A 19066-nucleotide genomic window follows, 5' to 3' on the forward strand; every position below is an offset into this window, starting at 1 on the left:
CTGATCTAGACTCCTCTCATACCTGGTACCAGCCATGTCCCGCTGTATTGACTGATGAATGCGTTATGTCCTTGATGTTCTCTCCAGTTTGGCCTGAACCTCCAATGTAGACCACACAACAAAGAAGCACTGGGTTTCTTCCTCAGTCCATTGCTGCTTCTTGGACTGCATTATTGTTGGTAGGCTGTTGCCTGTTGGTCGCCTGTTCATTTATAAATTCCGATTCCGTGTTTGTATTGCTCTAGTAGGTCTCGATAACCCCATCCCCAGTCAATGACATGCCAGGACTTCCTATGGCCCAGTAAGGATTTGGAGCTGGCTAAGTCCCTGTTTACACAACAACAAAAACGAGCAACACTTTCTTTACTTTTTGTCAGTCCGTTGACATCAGACACACACATGAATTAAATTCCATACTTAATGACACTTTTTTTGTATTTAATTCAATTTGTTTTTATATGTAAGTAATTATGTAATGGTATTGTTTATTTATTTGATTATGCCATGGTAATTCCTCTATATGTACATATTAATATTTATTTATTGAATCGTTATTCTGACACATTTGATCTTGCTTTGATTATATTCTGTGCTGTGCAATGCTGTAAACAATTTCACTCTGGGATTAATAAAGTATTCTCTTGTATTCTACAGTATTGTATTCTATTCTGTTTGATGCGTATTTTCCATCTGTTCTGCCTCTTCCTCAGCCTACAGTTCTTCGAACGCCCTTTTGATGTCGCTGTGGTCCCCTTTGAGCAGACTCTTATTCTGATAGCGCCGCTGCTCCGGCAGCAACAGAGGCTTCCGGTTCAGTGTCTCTGAACTGTAGGAGTGAGAGGCTGGGGCCACCGGGAGTCCTCACGGTGTACGGACTCTTTTCTCCGGCTTTCTCCGGTTCACAGGAGCAGTTTGTCGGTGATGTGGGACCCCGCGGCCCCGTGTGGCTCCTGGCTGCTCTGCCTGACGCTGCTGGTCTCTGCCGCCCCCACTCTGGCCGCCTGGGACGCGGATCTGGAGCTGCTGGACCTGGTGGAGGAGTTCCCGCAGAATTTCTACCAGTTCCTCAACGTGGAGCAGGTTCGTTTCACGGCTGTAGGCTCCCTGATAACCTGTCTCCATGGCAACTTCAGAACTGTCGCAACAGTAGATAACCTGGAGCTGGTCTCCATGGCAACCTTTGGAGCCGCGGCTAGCGCAGTTAGCGGATGCTAACACCTGAGTGCCACGTTAACATGTCGCACAGTGAGGTTAATTTGCATTGGGGGCTGAAATAAAGAACAAATGTGAATAACCAGATGAGCGGTTCATCCAGCACACTGCCACCATCAATCAGACTACTTCTAGACTGACGAGATGAGAGCTGCCGACATGCTAACAGCGAGCGGACACTAACAGCTGTTTTAAAGGTTGTAGTGTGATCAAAGTGTAAAAGACCACATCTGTATGTCAAACACTTGTCTTTCTGTCTGTCCACCATCTGACTTTCTGTCTCTTAAACGTCTGTCTTTCTGCCTGTCCTTCAAACATCTTAACTATTTACCATTTGGTGTCTCTCACAGGGGTTTCTGATTGTGGGAAGATCATTTTAGATGAGTTGTAATACAGTATGTCATAGTTTTACTCTCCACAGTCTTTTGATAAGTATTTTCATTTCCTCTGAAATGAAAGAGCAGGAAAAAATGGTGCTGGTAAACGAATCTGTCATTAACACGTCTGACCTGCGTCTTTGTCTTTAGGACGCATCAGCAGTGGAGATCAAGAAAGCGTACCGTCGTCTTTCTCTTTTGCTGCATCCCGACAAGAATAAAGACGAAAACGCTGAAACTCAATTCAGACAGGTGGGAAACCAGAACATATCAATCAAACAAACAAAGGGATGTTGGTGTCAAATGACTTTTTTTTTTATTTGTTTTCAGCTGGTGGCTATTTATGAAGTGCTGAAGGACGACGAGAGACGGCTCAAGTGAGTGTCACCTGTTTACCTCGGCTTGTCAGCCGTTCAGGGTCTAATGAAGTGTGTTTTTCGTCACAGGTATGATGACATCTTGGTGAACGGGCTGCCAGATTGGCGGCAGCCGGTCTTCTACTACAGGCGAGTGAGGAAGTTGAGCAACACGGAGCTGGGCCTCCTGCTCTTCCTCATCCTCACTGTGGGACACTACGCCGTCATTTGGTCCATCTACCTGGAGAAACAACTGGTGAGGCAGCCAACAGGAAGAGACCATATTTAAACACCACAGGGTGTGTGTTGTGTGAGCTGATGAGCGGATCCTTCTTCTCTCCAGGATGAGCTGCTGAGTAAGAAGAAGAAAGAGAAGAAAAAGAAGCTGAGCTCCAAACCTGCAGAGGAGCTCAGGTGTATCGGTCAGGACCGGACGGACAGGTAATACTGTCGGTATTAGTTTGGATTAGATTTAGATTTCAGTGTCATTGCGTGAACAAGGTGAGATGGGGGGAATTATTGTTCGTTTGTTGTTTCAGAGTCCAGGACCGTCCACACTGGCATGACATCCTCCCTCTGAAACTCAGCATCTGGATCTACCTGTCTGCCAAAAACTTGCCTCAGACCATCCAGGTAGTAAAATAATCATCCAGTCTGGTGATGGCTTCAATTCTGTGTCTACTCAGTCCAGGTCTAGGTGACAGTACTCTACATGATGTCAATCTTGGCTCTGGTTTTAGATCTGGTATTAGTCTTTGATCTTGTCCTGGATTTCATCCTATTTCTTGTCTAGGTCACGGTCCCATTCTGAAAACTTGACCTACTCTCATTGTCTTAGTTTTAGTAGTGAATCGACTCTTTGCTTCATCCCTGGCGCCCCTGTCCTCATCCCAACCCTGGTTTTATGATCTCAGTCTTCACCCTGATCTCTGTCTTGCAGGAGATGAAGCAGTACTATGAGGATTACCAGCAGATGAAGCAGCAGGAGAGAGAAGAAGCTGAAGCGGAACAGGAAGCTGCCACAAGTAAACACTTTCCTGTAAATGTGAATGTGCTGCTAAATCCATCAGAGTTGACGTGAAATAAATTCTGCTGGTTCTGTTTTTGCAGAGGAGAAGAGGCCCAAAGTCAAAAAGCCAAAGGTGGAGTTCCCGGTTTACGAGTCCACATCGTTGTCTGAGAACCTGAGCTACCAGAGTTATGACACAGCGACGTGCATCGAGGACATCGAGGACCAGATGGACGACTGGCTGCAGGACCGCAAAGCTGCCAAGAAAAAGGTCCCCTCTCCGTGCTCCTCCTGCTCAACCTGTCGTTAAATAGCTGATAGAACTGTCCTCCAACTGTCTTTGTGTCCTCAGGCCACCGGCTGGACAGAGGACGACCTCAGCCTCCTCAGCAGGTTGATGGTTAAATTCCCAGGAGGCACTCCGGGTCGATGGGAGAAAATCGCTCATGAACTGAGCCGATCCGTGGCTGATGTGAGTTTGACCCAGTGTTTACCTGGATGAGGGGGTTGGGGTTGGTGGGGGGGGGGGGGGGGGGGGGGGGCTTGTTTACTTGACAGTGAGATGGTCCTCCTCCTCCTTCAGACTGCAGATGCTTCACCTCAACGTTCCCCTCTTGTCTCGTTGTTTCTTCCAACAGGTCACGACAAAAGTCAAGCAGATGAAAGACAACGTGACCCACAGCGCAGGTAAATCCTCCAGTCTGCTCTCAATCCTCTGTTCTCCTGTACTCTTCTCATTCCTCTTCTCAGATCCGAGTATTCTCCGATAGTGTTCTTCACAATCTACTTTGGATCTATTGAACTGTTCTGATCAGTCATCTATGCCACCATTCTCCTAAACTGTTCTCATCAATTTTACTGTTCTCCTATACTGTCCACGGTTCTACTTTATTGTTCTTTACAATCTACTTATGATCTATCAAATTGTTCTCATCAATCTACTAAGATTCTACTATATGATCAATGTATCTAAGAATTATTGTTCTACTATACTGTTCTCATTTGTCTATGTTGGTTCTGCTGTTCTATTGTACTGTTCTTCAACACTCGAAGGTTCTACGGTTCTTTTCTCTCCAATCTACATAAAATCAACATAACATTTTACATCCATTTATTGAGCTTCTACTTTTGTGTTTTTCTTCGGAACCGTCTAAGGTTCTTTTGTTCTTCTGTACTATTTTCTCTAAACTACATAAGTTCTGCTGGTCTATTATTATGTTCTTCAAAGTCTAGTAAGGTTCTTCATTTCCAGTCAATCTACATAGAACCTATTATTGGTATTAAGTAGGGTTGTGGTGAATTTATTTTAGCTTTTCAGTTTTATGGTATCTGATGCGTTTCTACTATAAGCCATTACTCGTTTTTTTTACTGTCAGAATGTGATCTCTTTACTGAGATTCCATTGTCAGACACGGCGTCTTGCTGAGGTTTCTACTTTCAGAATGTCGTACTGACTTTCATGTGATGGATTAAGTCAGAAATGTACTAGACTGAAGAGAAGTTCAGCTGAGATGCCGACAAATCATAATGTCTCTTTTTGAATTTCAGGTCTGGTTAAGTTATCGGAGCTCAAGGCTCCGCCTCTCTCTGGTAAGTCTGTTGCTGTGAACGACAGCCTGATGACTCAGCGGGTGGCTGAGGAAGACAGCAAGGACGAAGAAGCAGCTTCCGCAGTCCGGAGGAGGAACAAGAAAAGCTCATTAGCAGCAGCAGCGGATGACAGCGAGGCGAAGGTCAGAGGTCGTCGGCAAAAAGACTTCGACCCCACTGCAGTGGAAGAAGAGGAGGAGTCAGAGCATCAGGAAAGCAAAGAGAAGGCGGACGCCGCTGTGTGGACTCAGAACCAGCAGAAGCTGCTGGAAATGGCTCTGCAGCAGTTTCCCCGAGGGACCGCAGAACGCTGGGACCGGATCGCCAAGGTCGTGCCCGGAAAGAGCAAGGTGAGGAACCTGACTGACTCCTGGTACGGAGCGCGTCATAAACGGATCAATAACTGATCAATCATTTGTATCGTTTGCAGGAGGAGTGTATGATCCGTTATAAGATGTTGGCCGAGCTGGTCCAAAAGAGGAAACAGGCCAAAAGCTGAGGACTCCGCCCCCCCGCTGCTGTGACATCAGTCCTCCTGACAGGTTTAAGTTCAGGTGAACCGTCACATTCTGCTGGATTGGACTGAATCACAGTGTATGTTTTTATATGTACTGCGGAGCGTCTCACCTGCTCAGGTGTCTTTTACAAACTGTGGACAGCCATGTGACCAAATGACGTCTCGGGACTTTACATGGCAAGAACATACAGAGTCTTGTTGTGTTTATACATGTTAGAGATGTAGAAAACCTGCTCAGCTTTGTTTTGTGTCACCGCAGCGCAAACAGTGAAACCTTGTTTCCTCACATGGCTGTCGATAATAACATGTGTCAAAGGAAGCATGTCACGTGACCTACGACCTCTCAGTTTCATGTGCCTTAGCTCCGATCAGCATGCTGCCAATCAACGTGTTCAGTGATCAATAAACAGTATTTATTATCTCCTGCTGTTGGTTTTCTTTTTTGTTTAAATCTAAAAAAATCAACCAAGAAAATTAAAATGAATGTTTGGAATACCACCTGCCTGTCACACCACTACTTTGGGTTGTAATGCGTCTACGCTTATGTACTTAAGGACGTTTTGTGGGTGTGTTGATAGTCACAATCACTGTCTCTCCTCCTCAAGTTGTCCTTGATGCCTCCCTGCCCCAAGATTCCTCGGGTGAAACATGCAGGGGAGTGGAACTTGAGGAACAGGATTCAGAGGTGATGCCCTCCGTAGGTATTTACTTGGGCAGTCATTTATTTTGTTTTCAAAGTAAATTTAATGTGGTGAGATGACTGGGACAGATTTTTTTCTTGTTTCTTGAGATTTATTTGGAAACGGTTTGCCGTTAACGTCCCAAAATGACAAATCTTCCCTGAAAATTTCCTACAATTCGGGTGATACGTTTTTGTGTAAAATACATACATAAATGCATACAAACAAACCAATAAATAAATACACACAGACGAAAACATAACCTTGTCGCCCAACTTTCGTTGGCGAAGGTTAAAATAAAATAAATTTTAAAAAAAAATCCTCCGCACTGTAACGTCCCTTTACGGATTTTATGCTCTTGCGGCGTAATGGTGACGTCACCTACCGGAAGCCTTCCTTTATTGCCAGCTGAGCGGAGAAGCAGAAGAACTTTAGCTTTAACTTCAAGTTTAGCTGCGACAGCGGGCCAAGCATCACTGCTGCCGTGAGTAAGGTCTGCTTCTATACGACCAAACGTTCTGTCATTACCCGAAAATACACACGGACTGAACTTTAAGCAGACTGACTTTGACCGGCAGGCTAACGACACGTTAGCATCGGAGCTAATGGAGGGGGTCTAAAAAAAGGTGTTATTAATTTCATGTCATCACTCAACTCTGTGGGGCTGTCAGTGAACGACGTGTAACCTCGGTCAGAAGCTCTGCTGTTTGTCAGAGAACCTGGTATTTAAAGAAAAGGGCGATTTATTTCATGTCAGTCTGTGAGTCAGCAGGTGAGTGTTCACGTGGACTGCTCTTCATCGCCTTGATTCAGTTCCTTCATGCTGCATGCATAGCATCACATCTGACGTCAAATTTGATCAAGGACACAGAGACAATGGAGTGAAGCACCTCAATTAACAGGCCCCACATTTGACCAAGGACACAGGAACTGTCGGAAGAATCGCATCAAAGTAACAGACCCAGGATTAAGAGGTATTCTACCACCGTGTTCAGGTGGGGTTAATTATCAAGCCTGTGGATTTTTATCTTCTAGATAAGGGGCGTCAAACATAAGGCCCGTGGGAGAAAATCGGCCCTCAAGAGGGTCCAATCTGGCTGCCAAACCATCCAGCAAAATGTCATTTATTTATTCTTTTTTTTTTTTTTTTAACAAATATCTCAAGAGTAGCCAACACAACACGACACCCGAGCTGATATATCATTGATGGTGACATGAAAGATAGCGACCTCATTGCTGGCAAACTAACCTCAATGCCATGCTATCAGCGCGAGTTTGTTAAAACACTCATAATGCAATAGCTATAGGAGACGGGCTTTTTTAGATTTCACCATATTTTGCACCAGAAGGTTTCATTGAAATTGACTTCATTGAGATTGTAGTCACTTTCTGTAGTAATAGTTTATTAATTGGCTAATTATTGGCTGTTTGCTTCTTCTCCTGCTTTGCAGCAACGGGTGGCTCATTACTGCCACTGTGATAGCTGCGAGAACAGCTTGGTTGGAAAATTTAAAGAAAATGGGCCGCTTCCGGTAAAAAAAAAAATGTATATATTAACCAACTAATCATTACTAAATTAGCTGGCAACTATTTTAATCATCAATTTTAATCATTTAGATGTTTCAGCCCTAAATAATACCCAAAGACATTCAACTGACTGTCAGTGTAAATTAAAACATTTGTACTGACCTGGAATACACTTTGTAGAGTAAAAAAGAATATTCAGTGATCTGAATTTGCACTTTTGTGGATGAAGACTTTGGAGGAGTGGCAGGGAGGACCATTGGATTGAGAAACACCCTCTTGTGTTTTTGTCTCCAGGTGGGATGCAGAAGACATGTCCCTGCAGGTGATGCTGCAGCAGAGGATCAGCTCCGCCCAGGAGCTGCTGCAGCGGGCGGAGCAGCTATGTCCGGGCGTGGAGGGTCACCAGAAGCTCTGCGGGAAGCTCCGTGCCGAGCTGCGCTTCCTCCAGCGGGTTAAGACCGGGGAGCTGCAGGTCAAAGAGTCCCACCTGCACAGCACCAACCTCACCCACCTGACCGCCATCGTGGAGTCAGCGCAGAGTCTGGAAGACGTGGTGGCGCTGCTGCACGTTTTCACGTACCAGGACGCCACCGGGCAGCGGCAGACGCTGGTGGTGGATGTGGTGGCAAATGGCGGCCACACCTGGGTGAAGGCGGTGGGCAGGAAGGCGGAGGCCCTGCACAACATCTGGCAGGGCCGCGGCCAATATGGAGACAAGAGCATCATCAGTCAGGCGGAGGACTTCCTGCAGGCCAGCCGCCAGCAGCCCGTCCACTACCGACACCCTCATGTCGTTTTCGCCTTCTACAACGGCGTCTCCAGCCCCATGGCAGACCGGCTCCGGGACATGGGCGTGTCCGTTCGAGGAGACATTGTGGCCGTCAATGCTGTGGTAACAGAGGAGGATGATGAGGATGAGGAGGAGGATGAGGATGAGGAGGAGTTGGCTGAAGATGACGAGGATGAAGAAGACGAATCGGAGGCAGCAGAGGCGACCCGGGTGGATCGCAGCACTGTTGTTGCCAGCTTGGCATTCCCGACGCAGGTGCAGGTGGAGGAGTGTCGGCGGGTCAACCTGGACATCACCACGCTCATCACGTACGTGTCGTCACTGAGTCACGGCCGCTGCCACTTCACCTTCAGGGAGCACGTGCTGACCGAGCAGGCGGCTCAGGAGCGCCGCCATCAGGTGCTGCCGGAGCTCAACGCCTTCATGGAGGGGAAGGAGCTGTTTGCCTGCCGCGCCGCCGTCAACGACTTTCAGCTCATCCTGGACACGCTGGGGGGGCCGGGCGAGAAGGAACGCGCCGAGAAGCTGCTGGCGCGCCTCCACCTGGTGGACGACCAGCCGTCGGAGCGCACGCTGCACCTCACGCATAGCGCCAAGATCAACCGCCGCTCGCTCATGATCTTCGGTACAGGAGACTCACTCAGAGCCGTCACCATGACCGCAAACAGCCGGTTCGTCAGGGCGGCGGCCAATCAGGGCGTCCGGTTCAGCGTATTCATACACCAACCACGAGCACTGACGGAGGGTAAGGAGTGGAGGGCCACGCCCACCGGCACAGAGACTTCATGTTTAGGGGCTGATGGAAGCTGAAAGTTGTGTTGTAAATGTTTGCTGATCAGCTGAAAGCTGCTTTTGTGTTCATGATCTGGAATGCAAGATCAATAAAGCTCTCCAGGCACTTCCTGCTCACCTGTCTTTTCTCACAGGAAGTCACCTGATCCTCATATGTAGATATTAAAAGTAAGACTCATTTCAGAACCTTTCACCATAGAAATCCATTTCAACCTCAGACATGGCTAAGACAACCTTAGATAACCTCCAGTCTTCATGTCAGCGTAAGCTGTGATTTGAAGAAGCTGAATACCACCCACTTTATCTTGAAAAGCACACTTGCCACTACTGGTGTAATTTGGTTATTCTAATTTCAACTACGAAAGGTATGTTAGCTTTTTCCTGGCAGCAGGAAGTACTAAAATTGGAATCATTACTATATTGAAAATGTACTTTAGTTGTTTTCAGCCATCTCTTGATTTGCTTTTTCCAACTTAAAGGGTATTGGAAACTGTCCCAGCTGGGGAGGACCATGGACAGAATGAACAGATCACCAGTCTGTCAGTCTATAAGAAAGAACCTCATTCCCTAATATGTTTTGATGAACTGTTACTGTGTAACTAATAGCTCCGCAACTACAAACACATAAACTCCCCGCCTTGCAGTGGTTGTGGGGGCTTGTGTGTTTCAGTGACCCCTGTGCTGGTGGGAGGTTTGACTCCCGGCAAAATCACTCATGGAGAGATGTCAGAGGAAAGAGGCCTGACGAAGAGTGATCAATTGGCTCTGTAGATTGGGGGTTGGACACAGAACTAACAATCCTGTAAAATCAGTAAAAAATAAAAAATACTGTTATGGAAATATTAACAGAGAAAGAATGCTTTGTTACTGCCCTATCTGCAGAGATATTCTCATACATTCATACATGTTCAACTCTGAGCAGTTTTAAGCCATACAAATTAATGACGAATGCCAAAGATCGCACAGCTCTTATTGTGAAACCCCCGAGACCGGAAGTGGGTGTGCCGGGTTTAAATGAATGCCTCCAAACGCAGCCTGTTAGCATGTTAGCATGTCGTCACGGGACAGCTGAGGTTTAACACTTAAGGAGAAAATGCCGAGTGTCGGAGCAGAGGCAGAACTTCGGACCTTAGCTGAGGTGAGGACACAACTTTAAACGTGTGGCTTGGTGTTAAAGTCAAACTTTTTGTTGGTGCGTAAACAAGTTGTGGATGCTAACAGGAAGTTTGTTTTGGTTGGGGTCAAGTGTTAGCTCAGTGCTAAAAACAACAGGTTTCCTTCTCTGTAATGAGTCCTTGTGTCCCTTGTGTCCTTCCTACTCTCAGTGTCACTACAGTTATCCGTTAGAAACACAGTCAGACCTCCACAAGGTTCGGTCTCTCTTCCCTGATCTTCGTCTTCACGTCGACTTTTACTGTGAGTTCACTCTGTGAAGCTTTCTGCTCCTTCTCTTGAAAGTCTAATTAAAATGTTTTCATGCTATATTTATTGTGTGCATCTACTGCTGCTGTTGCCTCTGCTATTTATATTATCTCTTCTGTGTCACCCATGTTCAACCCTTCTTCAGTTTGTTAGTCCAGTCAAACTCTGGCATTTCCTGCTTGTATCTTAAAGCTGAAGTATGCAAGGTCCCTGCTATGAACGTCACATAAGACTCACGTTGTATGCGATTCTAATCTGGGTGGACGGTTCGTTCAAGCTGTACTCCTTCTGACAGGTTTCCCAAACAAGGAGAAGAAAAAGTTGGTCTACCTCGCCGGGACGGTTCGGGTTCCTTACGAAGGTCAGACTTTCAAACTCTTTGTCTCATTTACCCGTTTGGGCAAATCACAATCCCTGTCATTCTAGACTGTCTCTGGAATCATCTTAGATGAATTATTGTATATGGATTCCACTTGTTTAGCACGTTCCGATCGCTCAATCCATCCATTGGGATGGGGTTCAGTGCCTTGCTCAAGAACACTTTGACATGGAATCGAACCTTATACCTTCCTATTGAGAAAAGAACACAACCAACCAAGCACACAGTCGCCCATTTTCATGAGGATTCATCAGCATCAGGCTCTTCTGGCCCCGACTGATTTTGATTGCTCTGGTCTTTAATAGGCAGGTGTTGATCATTTGAATCACTGAATTTGTCTCTTTCAATCGAGGTTAGTTTGGATTAATCTTCTTCTAATGGTTGTGTCTTCTAACTCAGTTTCACCAGGAGCAGTCTGGTCAGTCTGATCTTGAGTCATCCCCACTGTGTCTGTCTGCAGGAAGTGAATATAATATCCCAGTGTGCATCTGGCTCCATGAGACACACCCAGTGTCTCATCCTCGCTGTTACATTTGCCCATCTGTCTCCATGGTGATCAACCCCACCTGTCCCTGTGTGGATGCTGTTGGTAACATCCGTCTGGATGGGCTCAGCAATTGGACTCGTGTAAGTACCCTCAGATTGGTTTACACAAGGACATTTATTTTCTTGATCAAAATCTATTGGATAATTTTAGTATATTTATTTAACTGTCGTCGATGAATCCCTAGAAACGTGGACTGAGTAAGCGTAGACCTTCATGGTAAGAGAAAAGGAAAAACAACACATTAGTTTTAAAATGTACAATACCTTTCCTGTGCCATTATTGAAAAACTAGTCTGGAGAGGATGGTGTCAGTGGATGGTTTTGTATAATGGTGCTTAGAAGATAAAAAGCTGTGAAAAACAAAATATTTCCTGAATTGGGCCCATAACTTCAAAGAGTGGTTGACCACTGGGTTCTTGATGGATTTAATTTCAGGGTGGTAACACAATTTAATTTCTGTTTATAGTAGGTATTGATGTGAAAATGTCTCATTTATAACCATAAAATCATGAGCGATGGCGCCATAAGTTGTCTCTCATTTCTTTCTAGGGTGTGTCCAACCTGTCGCTGCTCGTGTCAGAGATGAGGCAGGCCTTCCAGAAGGACACGCCCCTTTATTCCAGGCATCCCCTTCAAACTCCGCCCCCGGCAGACACGCAGATGTCCCCGGCACAGGTTCAGCTCCATTCAAGTGCACCGGTGTCGACACCAGCCAGACAAGCTCCTCCCACTGCAGGCGGAAGGTGAGCTCCTCTCTCATCTCCAGTCACTGAGGGTTTCCAGCCTTCAGAGAGACTTCAAGACATTCTGCTGTTTCCTCCAACAGCGTGCACCATGAAATCCACTCCTCCTCCATCACCACCTCCTCCCCACAGATCCGTGATGTCTCCTCCACCCCCTCTCACATATCTGGACACAAAGGTAAACTTCCTCCTGGAAGTTTGTGTCGTGGTGTTTCACCTTCCTCCTTAGACCGCACTCAGCCCCTCCTACTTTGTTGCAGCGAGCCAATGGGAGCAGAGCAGGGGGGTGCGGGTGGGGAAGTCGTACACAGAGGATCTCCTCGGGATTGACTTCAGTGCTCCATCTTTTCCTCCTCCTCTTCCTCTTTCCTCCAGAAATCATTACAACCCCTTCCTGAGCTCGACCTCCCCCTCAGGTGAGATGTGAGCACTGACTGCTGTAGCCTCGTACACACAGAGAAATCATTAAACCTTGATCAGGACTTAATGACCAAATGTTGATAGAAGGTGGATGCTTGCATCAGAAGCTCCAAGAAAGTCTTGCAACATGGCTACAACTTTGTCAATAATTTTAACTACCACACATTGTGTGGGCAGAAAAAAATCCACAATACCTTGTCATCTATGTAGAAGAATGCACTTTATCCAGAAAGTGTGGCCAGCGTGGAGCCCATTCCAACTGCAAACCCCACAGAGGAAGACACAGGGCCAGAATTGTATCTTAGGTACTTCTTCAGGAATACAGCACACTACAGGAATACAAGTTTCTTTTTGAAAGAATTTGTATCTGTATTTCTGACTCTTTTGAGGTCTCTCCATGTCCCAGTAGGTACCTCCTCTTCAGACCCTCTCAGCATTATGATGGGGACTCTGAGGCTGAATGAGTCCAGTAGCAACCATGGGGGTAGGTCACCGGTACAGATCATCCAGCCACCAGTAGACAAACGCACAGCAAGTTCCAGTCCAGACCTCCATGTTGACAGACGACCGAAACAACGTGCAATTTCAGCAGATCTCCTTCGGGTGAGGAAGATGGTAGATTCTGTAGTCTTGGCTAGAACTGAATCGGTGGTCGTAAACATATAGTCACTGATGGACACTCTCGATAGTTTTAGCAGTTACAGCCAGCCAAAATTGTGCAACAACTTTAAAATCAACTTATGTGCCACACCCATATTTACAAGACAACCCCTTCTTTTACAAGGCTCATATTTGAGGTATAACGTTTCCCTGAACCAATCCTGTTATTTTTAAGAGTTTTATTTTCTGTAATAAAGAAATGCAACAATGACTAAAAAGCTGTTAGCATTTTAAATGCAGATAAGACTACCCAACTACAGTCTCAACGTGCACCATTGCGAAACTTCCTCAGAAGGTTCCTCATTACATTCAGTTCACATGGTTCTCAACATTTCCCCCGCACAGATCTCCAGCCTGCGAGCAACTTATAGTAACTGTGCATGGTATGACCACCCGGCCACCATTCAGTGCACAAAGCTTCAGTTTGACTGATTCAGTCAGATGTCTGTGGATTGCATCCATCATCTTCCTCTTGTTTCTGAGGCTCCTAAAGTTTGCTTTTATGAAAATAGACATTTCCATCATGTGTACTCTGAATCACAACCAATAGCTTTAAAATTTGAATTGAAAAGTTATTTAGACTATGTATATATGAATAGATAATTAGATAAATATACATGTGTGTATATATATATATATACACACACACGGACATATGGGGGGAAAGTACTCATAGTAGTATTAATAACTACAAAGTGTTTGAGCAATGTTGAGCTGCTCTGGTGACTGAATTTTTCCATATGGGATTCATAAAGTCGGATCTTATTACCTTATTATGGCACCATTTTACCGGCCAGGCCCACTCAAGAAGAAATTGGGCTGAATGTGTCCCCGGAACTAAAATATGTTCGACACCCCTGCTCTAGTGATTTGTTATTCTCGGACTCACTTGTTCTGGTCTTCAATCGGCCCCTCAGATGGCGTCGCGGCTCCCTCCAGCCCAGGCATCAGTCTTCCTGTCTCTCATGACACTTGAGGGGCGGAACTTCAGCCCTGCAGATGTCTTGGAGGCAGTCCAGCTCAGCAGAGATTACCCTTCAGCCCTCAGGTTTTTGACTCACAACTGTCCCATCTGTCAGGACCAGGTGTCTTTCAGCAAGGTCAGGCGTCTCCGCTCCGCCAGCCAATCAGAAACCAGCTCCTGTCTCTTCTTCTCATCCCGAATGTCTTCATCTTTCTTCTTCTTTGCATGCAGATCATCACAATGACTCACTGCTCCTGCTTCCTATGTCAGACCTGCTTCACAACGTTTTTCTCAGCAGCCATTAAGGAGCGCAGCGTCGAGCAGCTGGTGTGTCCTCAGTGTGGGCAGCCAGAGGTCCGAGGTCAGGGCGGGCTGGAGGAGTCCATGGACTACTTCAACCTGTTAGATACGCAGGTGAGAACCGACCTACACCTCTTTCTTTTGGCATGCATGCTGGTTCTGATCTTTGTTTTTTTCTTTTGGTGTCAGATCCGTCACTTCCTGCCTTCTCATATCCACGAACTCTTCCAGAGGAAGCTCAGAGACCGAGCCCTGCAGGAGATGCCCAACTTCTGCTGGTGTGCACATGTAAGACTCCTCAGGGCCAAGTCTGAGGCCTTGTTTATGCTACCACATTTTCAAGTGGAAACACAAATATTTCACTGCGTTTTGGGTGCCCGTTTACACGACAACAGTGTTTAGAGTCACTGAAAATATAAATTTTTGATAACTGCTCCCATGGTGGAACTTTTTGAAAATTCTCCATCTCCATGGAAATGGGGAAAATGCAACTTTTCCGAAACGTTACTGTTGCACTTGCGCACCGCGGCCACAGTAAATTGTTCTGCTGCTCATGCGTGAGTAGATGGACAATAACAAAAATGGTGGCCTCCAGAGTGTCATGTCTCCCAGTCCATATTCTCCTGGGACTTGGTAGCTTTATAGTTGACGGTCACCGTAATAACAGTCCAACTTCATTGTCTGTCCATACGAATCTCTGTGTACTCTGTGTGTGGTTTTATTACAAAAACAAACAACAGCACCCACTAGTGTCTCTGCAGGAAAACTACATTGTTTTCAGCCTTCCTGTTGTTGCCATGTAAACGGACATCGTTTTCAAAACGTTCTAAGATGAAAGCGCACAAATGAATTGTTTTCACTTGAAACGGACCTTACCCGGTCTGCTAATAGCTCAGTTGTTGCCTGCCCTGCTGTTAATGCGCGGCTGTATTGTTTCAGTGTTCTTTCGGGATGCTCCATGAAGCTGACGTGTTGAGGATGGATTGTCCTAGCTGTAAGAAGAGTACCTGCTCCAAGTGCAGATCACGTGTAAGACACACACACACACACACACACACACACACACACCAGGATCTGATCAGTACTTGTATGTTCCGCAGTGGTCCCCTCAGCATCAAGGACTCTCTTGTGACCAGTTCAGAGTCTGGCTGCAACAGAACCAGCTGGACCACCACAGCAGCCCTCTGCTCTCCAACAGCATTGGTAAAAACACACATTCACAATGACCACAACTGAAAACCAGGTCTCAGATTGACTTCTGGACTTCTGTCCCATTTCACCAGAGGAACAGGAACCAGATTATCTGGTTGGGTTTTCTTTCTGTTTCAATGATTTTATGTATGGTCATTTTGATTTAAATGAACTTCTCTACGGTGATCTCAACTAAAATCAAACATAGATGTAAGCTGGTCTAACTGAACCTTATAAAAACTCATAGATACATTTAGTATGAGTCTTCTAATACAGTCTGGCCATGTCTCGAACATGGTCTAACGTGGTCTCTGATGTTTCTGAATCTGTTTCACCTGATTCCTAATATAATTCAATCTGTTTTTTGTCTACTCTTGTCCAATATAACCCGACCTGATTTAACTTGATTCAACCTGGTCTCACATTTTTTCGCCTTGTATATTTTAATCTAAATTTTGTCACGATTAAGCCCAGGCTTGTCTGATTTAACTTGTCGAAAGCAAACATCTAAAATAATCCAATTTTGTTTAGTGTGTGCTTGTCTAATGTGGTTATATCTTCTTAGTTGTTGCTGCTCTGTAATGTGTTCAAGCTGGCTTTGAGGCTGTCATCTTGTTTCCCACATTCTACTTCAACATAGTCTAATTTAGTCTGTTTTGACCTAAAATGTGTTTTAACCTGGTTTAACATTGTTGAGTCTGGTCTTTTGTGGTCTTGTCTCCTCTGACAGGCTAAACCACAGGTCTTTTTTATAGTCTTGATACCCTGGTCTAACCTTGTGAAGCCAGATCTGATGGTTATTCAACATTTAACCTTCTCTGATGAGCATCTAATATACTCGCTCTAGGTCTCATGTACTCTGTGGCATTATATAACTCAGTTAAACCAGTTGTGACCGAATCAAACTCGGTCCGTCATGCGTTTCAACTTTTCCTCCCTCAGAGTGTCCAAACTGCCACTTGGTGTTCAGCCTGTCCAAAGGAGGATGTCTTCACTTCACCTGCAGTCAGTGTCAACACCAGTTCTGTGGCGGCTGCAGTCAACGCTTCACTCTGGGATCTGTGAGTTCATCAGTCTGTACCAGCACTCGGCTCCGATGCGACGCAGCCGCAGGGTTTTGTTTGAACCAAAAGGCTGTCGCACTTTTTAAAAACAACCGGATAAAGATTGGTGCGTTGCATTCTAGGTCGTGTGTGGGGTTTTGTCAGCCTGCTGTTGGTTTTAGTTCCCGAAACTTGTGTTTTTAAAGAGAACGTCCGAGGCCGTCAAGTTTCTGAAGAATTCATTATTGAATCCAGTTTCCAAACATTGAGTTTCCTGCACTTTGACACCCAGATTCATTCACATCCTTCTGATGACAGCAATTGTTTTACTGAAACGTGTTGTTTTACCACCTGCAGACCTGTGGCTTCTCGGCTGACTGTGCAAACAAAGGTCTTCACGCCCACCACCCCAGAGACTGCCTGTACCACCTGAGGGACTGGAGCGTGAGCCGCCTGCAGATGCTGCTACAGGTGAGACACTCACCAGGTAGAGGTCAGGTCAACCAGCCAGCAGGACTGATGGGCTGTCGGGTTCTTCAGTGTTACAGGGTGTCGCCCATGTGGTTCGAACCTGCCAATGTCGGCTCGCCTGATGCCAGTCTGGCAGGTGAGTCCTCTTCCTGTTGGCCGACTGACTGGAGTTCCTTCTCTCTCCCAGTTTGACTGACTGGTGTGTTCGTCTTCCAGCAGTGTGCCTGGTTTTGGAGCTGAGAGACGACGGCAGTAAACGAGAGGAGCCCTGCAGCCGACCCGCTCTACCTGAATACCGGGGATACTGCCAGTAAGACCAGAGATCTTGGTAAATTCTACCGGTACTGACAATTAACATGTATGAACTACTGCAAGACAAACTACCAGTCTGTTCCCAGTATGAACTACTGCAGTATAAATTACCAGCCAAGTCCCAGTTTTAACTACCACGGCATAAACTACTACCCTGTTCCTGGTATTAACTACCAAAGTATAAACTTGTAAAATGTAAGGATGAGATGATGCGAGTTAAAAAAAATTATTTAATGTAGGTTCCTAAAAAGGATCAGGCAGTGAGAACCATAATAAATTCAAAGAGCCAGGATGATTCATTTAAAAGTGAAATGGGTTCATTAAAAAATGCTCTAAAAAAGAACATTTAAAAACTAGAGTCCTTGGACATCCTTAGAAAAAATCACTTCAAAATAAAAGCACGATTAAAAACCGGATAAAACCAAACCATAAAACATGCAGAAATACTGAAATCGTGTATAAAATGGTACTTCCACCGGGCGACACACTACCAGCCAACTACTTGTTAGCTCCCAGTATTACCTCCTGTAGTACAAACTGCAGTTTTAACCATCACAACATCTAATAGTGCTTTGCTCTGAACATTACGAATAATGGTATATTGTGCTGGATGCAGAAAAATTATCATTACAACACAGACTTCCTCTCTGCTCTCATTATTTTATTGCTAAATAGCGGAACACTGAGCACTTGTCTTGTTTCACTCGACCAATTCTTATCTGCTTGTTTGGTTCAACGTGTGTCTTTGTTTGTTATGACGTGCCAAGTAATCACAAAATCTGTAAAACAAGTCTTTCTACGGGTACCAATAAAGTAGCTGGTTCAGGTAGCTGTCACTGCTAAACTGCACGAGCATCTACACAACTCCCAGAGCTGACCTCCAGTTTACCTGCTCACTTGTGTGTACGTCGTTCTCAGATTGTCTCCACCCGTCTGTTTTGTCAGGTTACACTATAAGGAGCGCTTGGTGGAGCTGATCAACCGTTGCCGTGCCGACCCGGCAGTCCTGTTCAGTCCGGCTGAGATCTCTGCAGAGCTACAACGTTGGCAGTTCACCGTACCGACCAGGAGACCAGACGAACCAGAGCCGTCGTACACGCACCGCCTCCGCCTGGTCAGTGACATCTTCACAGACGTGTTGACAGGAAGAGCTTTTCCTCCAGCCAATCACAGCGCAGGATTCTGTCTTTCTGTGCAGATGCTGACCAACAGTGTTCCCCTCAGAAAGCATCACCGCTCTTCATTCAAACTCAGCGACAACCTCTGCCCTCTCACTTCCACCTTGGCTACAGGAGCCCCGCCCCCTCACCTGCTTCTTACCGAATGACTCCACCCCTCTCTATGGCAGTTTCTTTGTGATTGCTAACTTTAAAAAAAAAAAATTATTCCTAGCTGTTACAAGTTGTGGCCTCTCCGATCAATGACATCCATCAGTAGCTTGAGAATAATAATGAAAATGGACCAAAGATTGAGTGACCAGCTCAGAGCTGAATGTAGAAAAAAAACCCGTAACGATGCTAACAAGCCTCATGTCAGTATTCCAGGATGCAGCTGTGTGTCTTGTCAGTGTTGGCGGCAGTGAGCATGTGCATGCAGTGTCGAGTACTTCTCCTCAACTTTAACTTCTCTGCACTTTAACTATTTGGATAGGTTGAACAAATAAATTATTAATAATCTTATAAGACTTGGTCTTTTTTTCTGAGTAAAATTGTGGAGAGAAAAAACGCCCCGCCCCCCCCCCCCCTTGGCCACATCTGTTGTCTTC

The 19066-nt window shown here is 45.7% G+C and overlaps 3 protein-coding genes across 13 annotated transcripts; all 3 read left to right on the forward strand.

Annotated features, from left to right (window-relative positions):
- The first annotated feature begins 785 nt into the window (after positions 1 to 785).
- Positions 786 to 5558, forward strand: dnajc1 (DnaJ (Hsp40) homolog, subfamily C, member 1). Its single transcript, XM_080491187.1, has 12 exons — positions 786 to 1080; positions 1740 to 1841; positions 1920 to 1966; positions 2036 to 2201; positions 2289 to 2386; positions 2485 to 2578; positions 2886 to 2970; positions 3056 to 3225; positions 3307 to 3426; positions 3593 to 3641; positions 4503 to 4894; positions 4975 to 5558. The coding sequence occupies exons 1-12, from the start codon at positions 922 to 924 to the stop codon at positions 5041 to 5043; spliced, it is 1551 nt and encodes a 516-aa protein (XP_080347313.1). The 5' UTR covers positions 786 to 921; the 3' UTR covers positions 5044 to 5558.
- cUnh7orf25 (chromosome Un C7orf25 homolog) lies at positions 4975 to 8959 on the forward strand (the record flags this gene model as incomplete). Of its 5 annotated transcripts, none has more annotated exons than XM_080491435.1 (3): positions 4975 to 5098; positions 5667 to 5746; positions 7563 to 8952. In XM_080491435.1, the coding sequence occupies 2 exons, from the start codon at positions 5676 to 5678 to the stop codon at positions 8866 to 8868; spliced, it is 1377 nt and encodes a 458-aa protein (XP_080347561.1). In that variant the 3' UTR covers positions 8869 to 8952. The 5 variants fall into 5 exon arrangements, with proteins under 5 accessions (XP_080347561.1, XP_080347563.1, XP_080347560.1 ...); XM_080491437.1 differs by lacking the exons at positions 4975 to 5098; positions 5667 to 5746 and adding exons at positions 6104 to 6513; positions 6606 to 6715 and having other exon boundaries at positions 7563 to 8958; XM_080491434.1 differs by lacking the exons at positions 4975 to 5098; positions 5667 to 5746 and adding an exon at positions 6110 to 6225 and having other exon boundaries at positions 7563 to 8959.
- An 888-nt stretch (positions 8960 to 9847) lies between these two features.
- LOC308126035 (E3 ubiquitin-protein ligase RNF31) lies at positions 9848 to 18980 on the forward strand. 7 transcript variants are annotated; one of them, XM_080490128.1, is made up of 19 exons: positions 9848 to 9988; positions 10176 to 10266; positions 10568 to 10633; positions 11112 to 11278; positions 11747 to 11940; positions 12024 to 12118; positions 12201 to 12356; positions 12770 to 12963; positions 13938 to 14120; positions 14216 to 14398; positions 14474 to 14572; positions 15224 to 15313; positions 15385 to 15487; positions 16418 to 16536; positions 16876 to 16989; positions 17059 to 17125; positions 17206 to 17299; positions 18247 to 18415; positions 18500 to 18980. In XM_080490128.1, the coding sequence occupies exons 1-19, from the start codon at positions 9944 to 9946 to the stop codon at positions 18626 to 18628; spliced, it is 2358 nt and encodes a 785-aa protein (XP_080346254.1). In that variant the 5' UTR covers positions 9848 to 9943; the 3' UTR covers positions 18629 to 18980. The 7 variants fall into 7 exon arrangements, 6 of the variants coding, with proteins under 6 accessions (XP_080346254.1, XP_080346253.1, XP_080346257.1 ...); XM_080490127.1 differs by having other exon boundaries at positions 9852 to 9988; positions 12767 to 12963; XR_013936413.1 differs by having other exon boundaries at positions 9870 to 9988; positions 17206 to 17317; positions 18500 to 18671.
- Positions 18981 to 19066: the final 86 nt, after the last annotated feature.

The sequence above is a fragment of the Lipophrys pholis genome, assembly GCF_963383615.2.
Source record: "Lipophrys pholis genome assembly, chromosome: 1".
NCBI lineage: Eukaryota > Metazoa > Chordata > Actinopteri > Blenniiformes > Blenniidae > Lipophrys > Lipophrys pholis.

Coding starts and splice junctions, on each gene's coding strand:
- dnajc1 (XM_080491187.1), top strand. CDS start 922: ATGTGGGACCCCGCGGCCCCGTGTGGCTCCTGGCTGCTCTGCCTGACG. Junction 3,226..3,306: donor GCAAAGCTGCCAAGAAAAAG/GTCCCCTCTCCG, acceptor TTGTGTCCTCAG/GCCACCGGCTGGACAGAGGA. Junction 3,427..3,592: donor TGAGCCGATCCGTGGCTGAT/GTGAGTTTGACC, acceptor TTCTTCCAACAG/GTCACGACAAAAGTCAAGCA.
- LOC308126035 (XM_080490127.1), top strand. CDS start 9,944: ATGCCGAGTGTCGGAGCAGAGGCAGAACTTCGGACCTTAGCTGAG. Junction 16,990..17,058: donor GCCTGCAGATGCTGCTACAG/GTGAGACACTCA, acceptor CGGGTTCTTCAG/TGTTACAGGGTGTCGCCCAT. Junction 17,126..17,205: donor GCCTGATGCCAGTCTGGCAG/GTGAGTCCTCTT, acceptor TTCGTCTTCCAG/CAGTGTGCCTGGTTTTGGAG.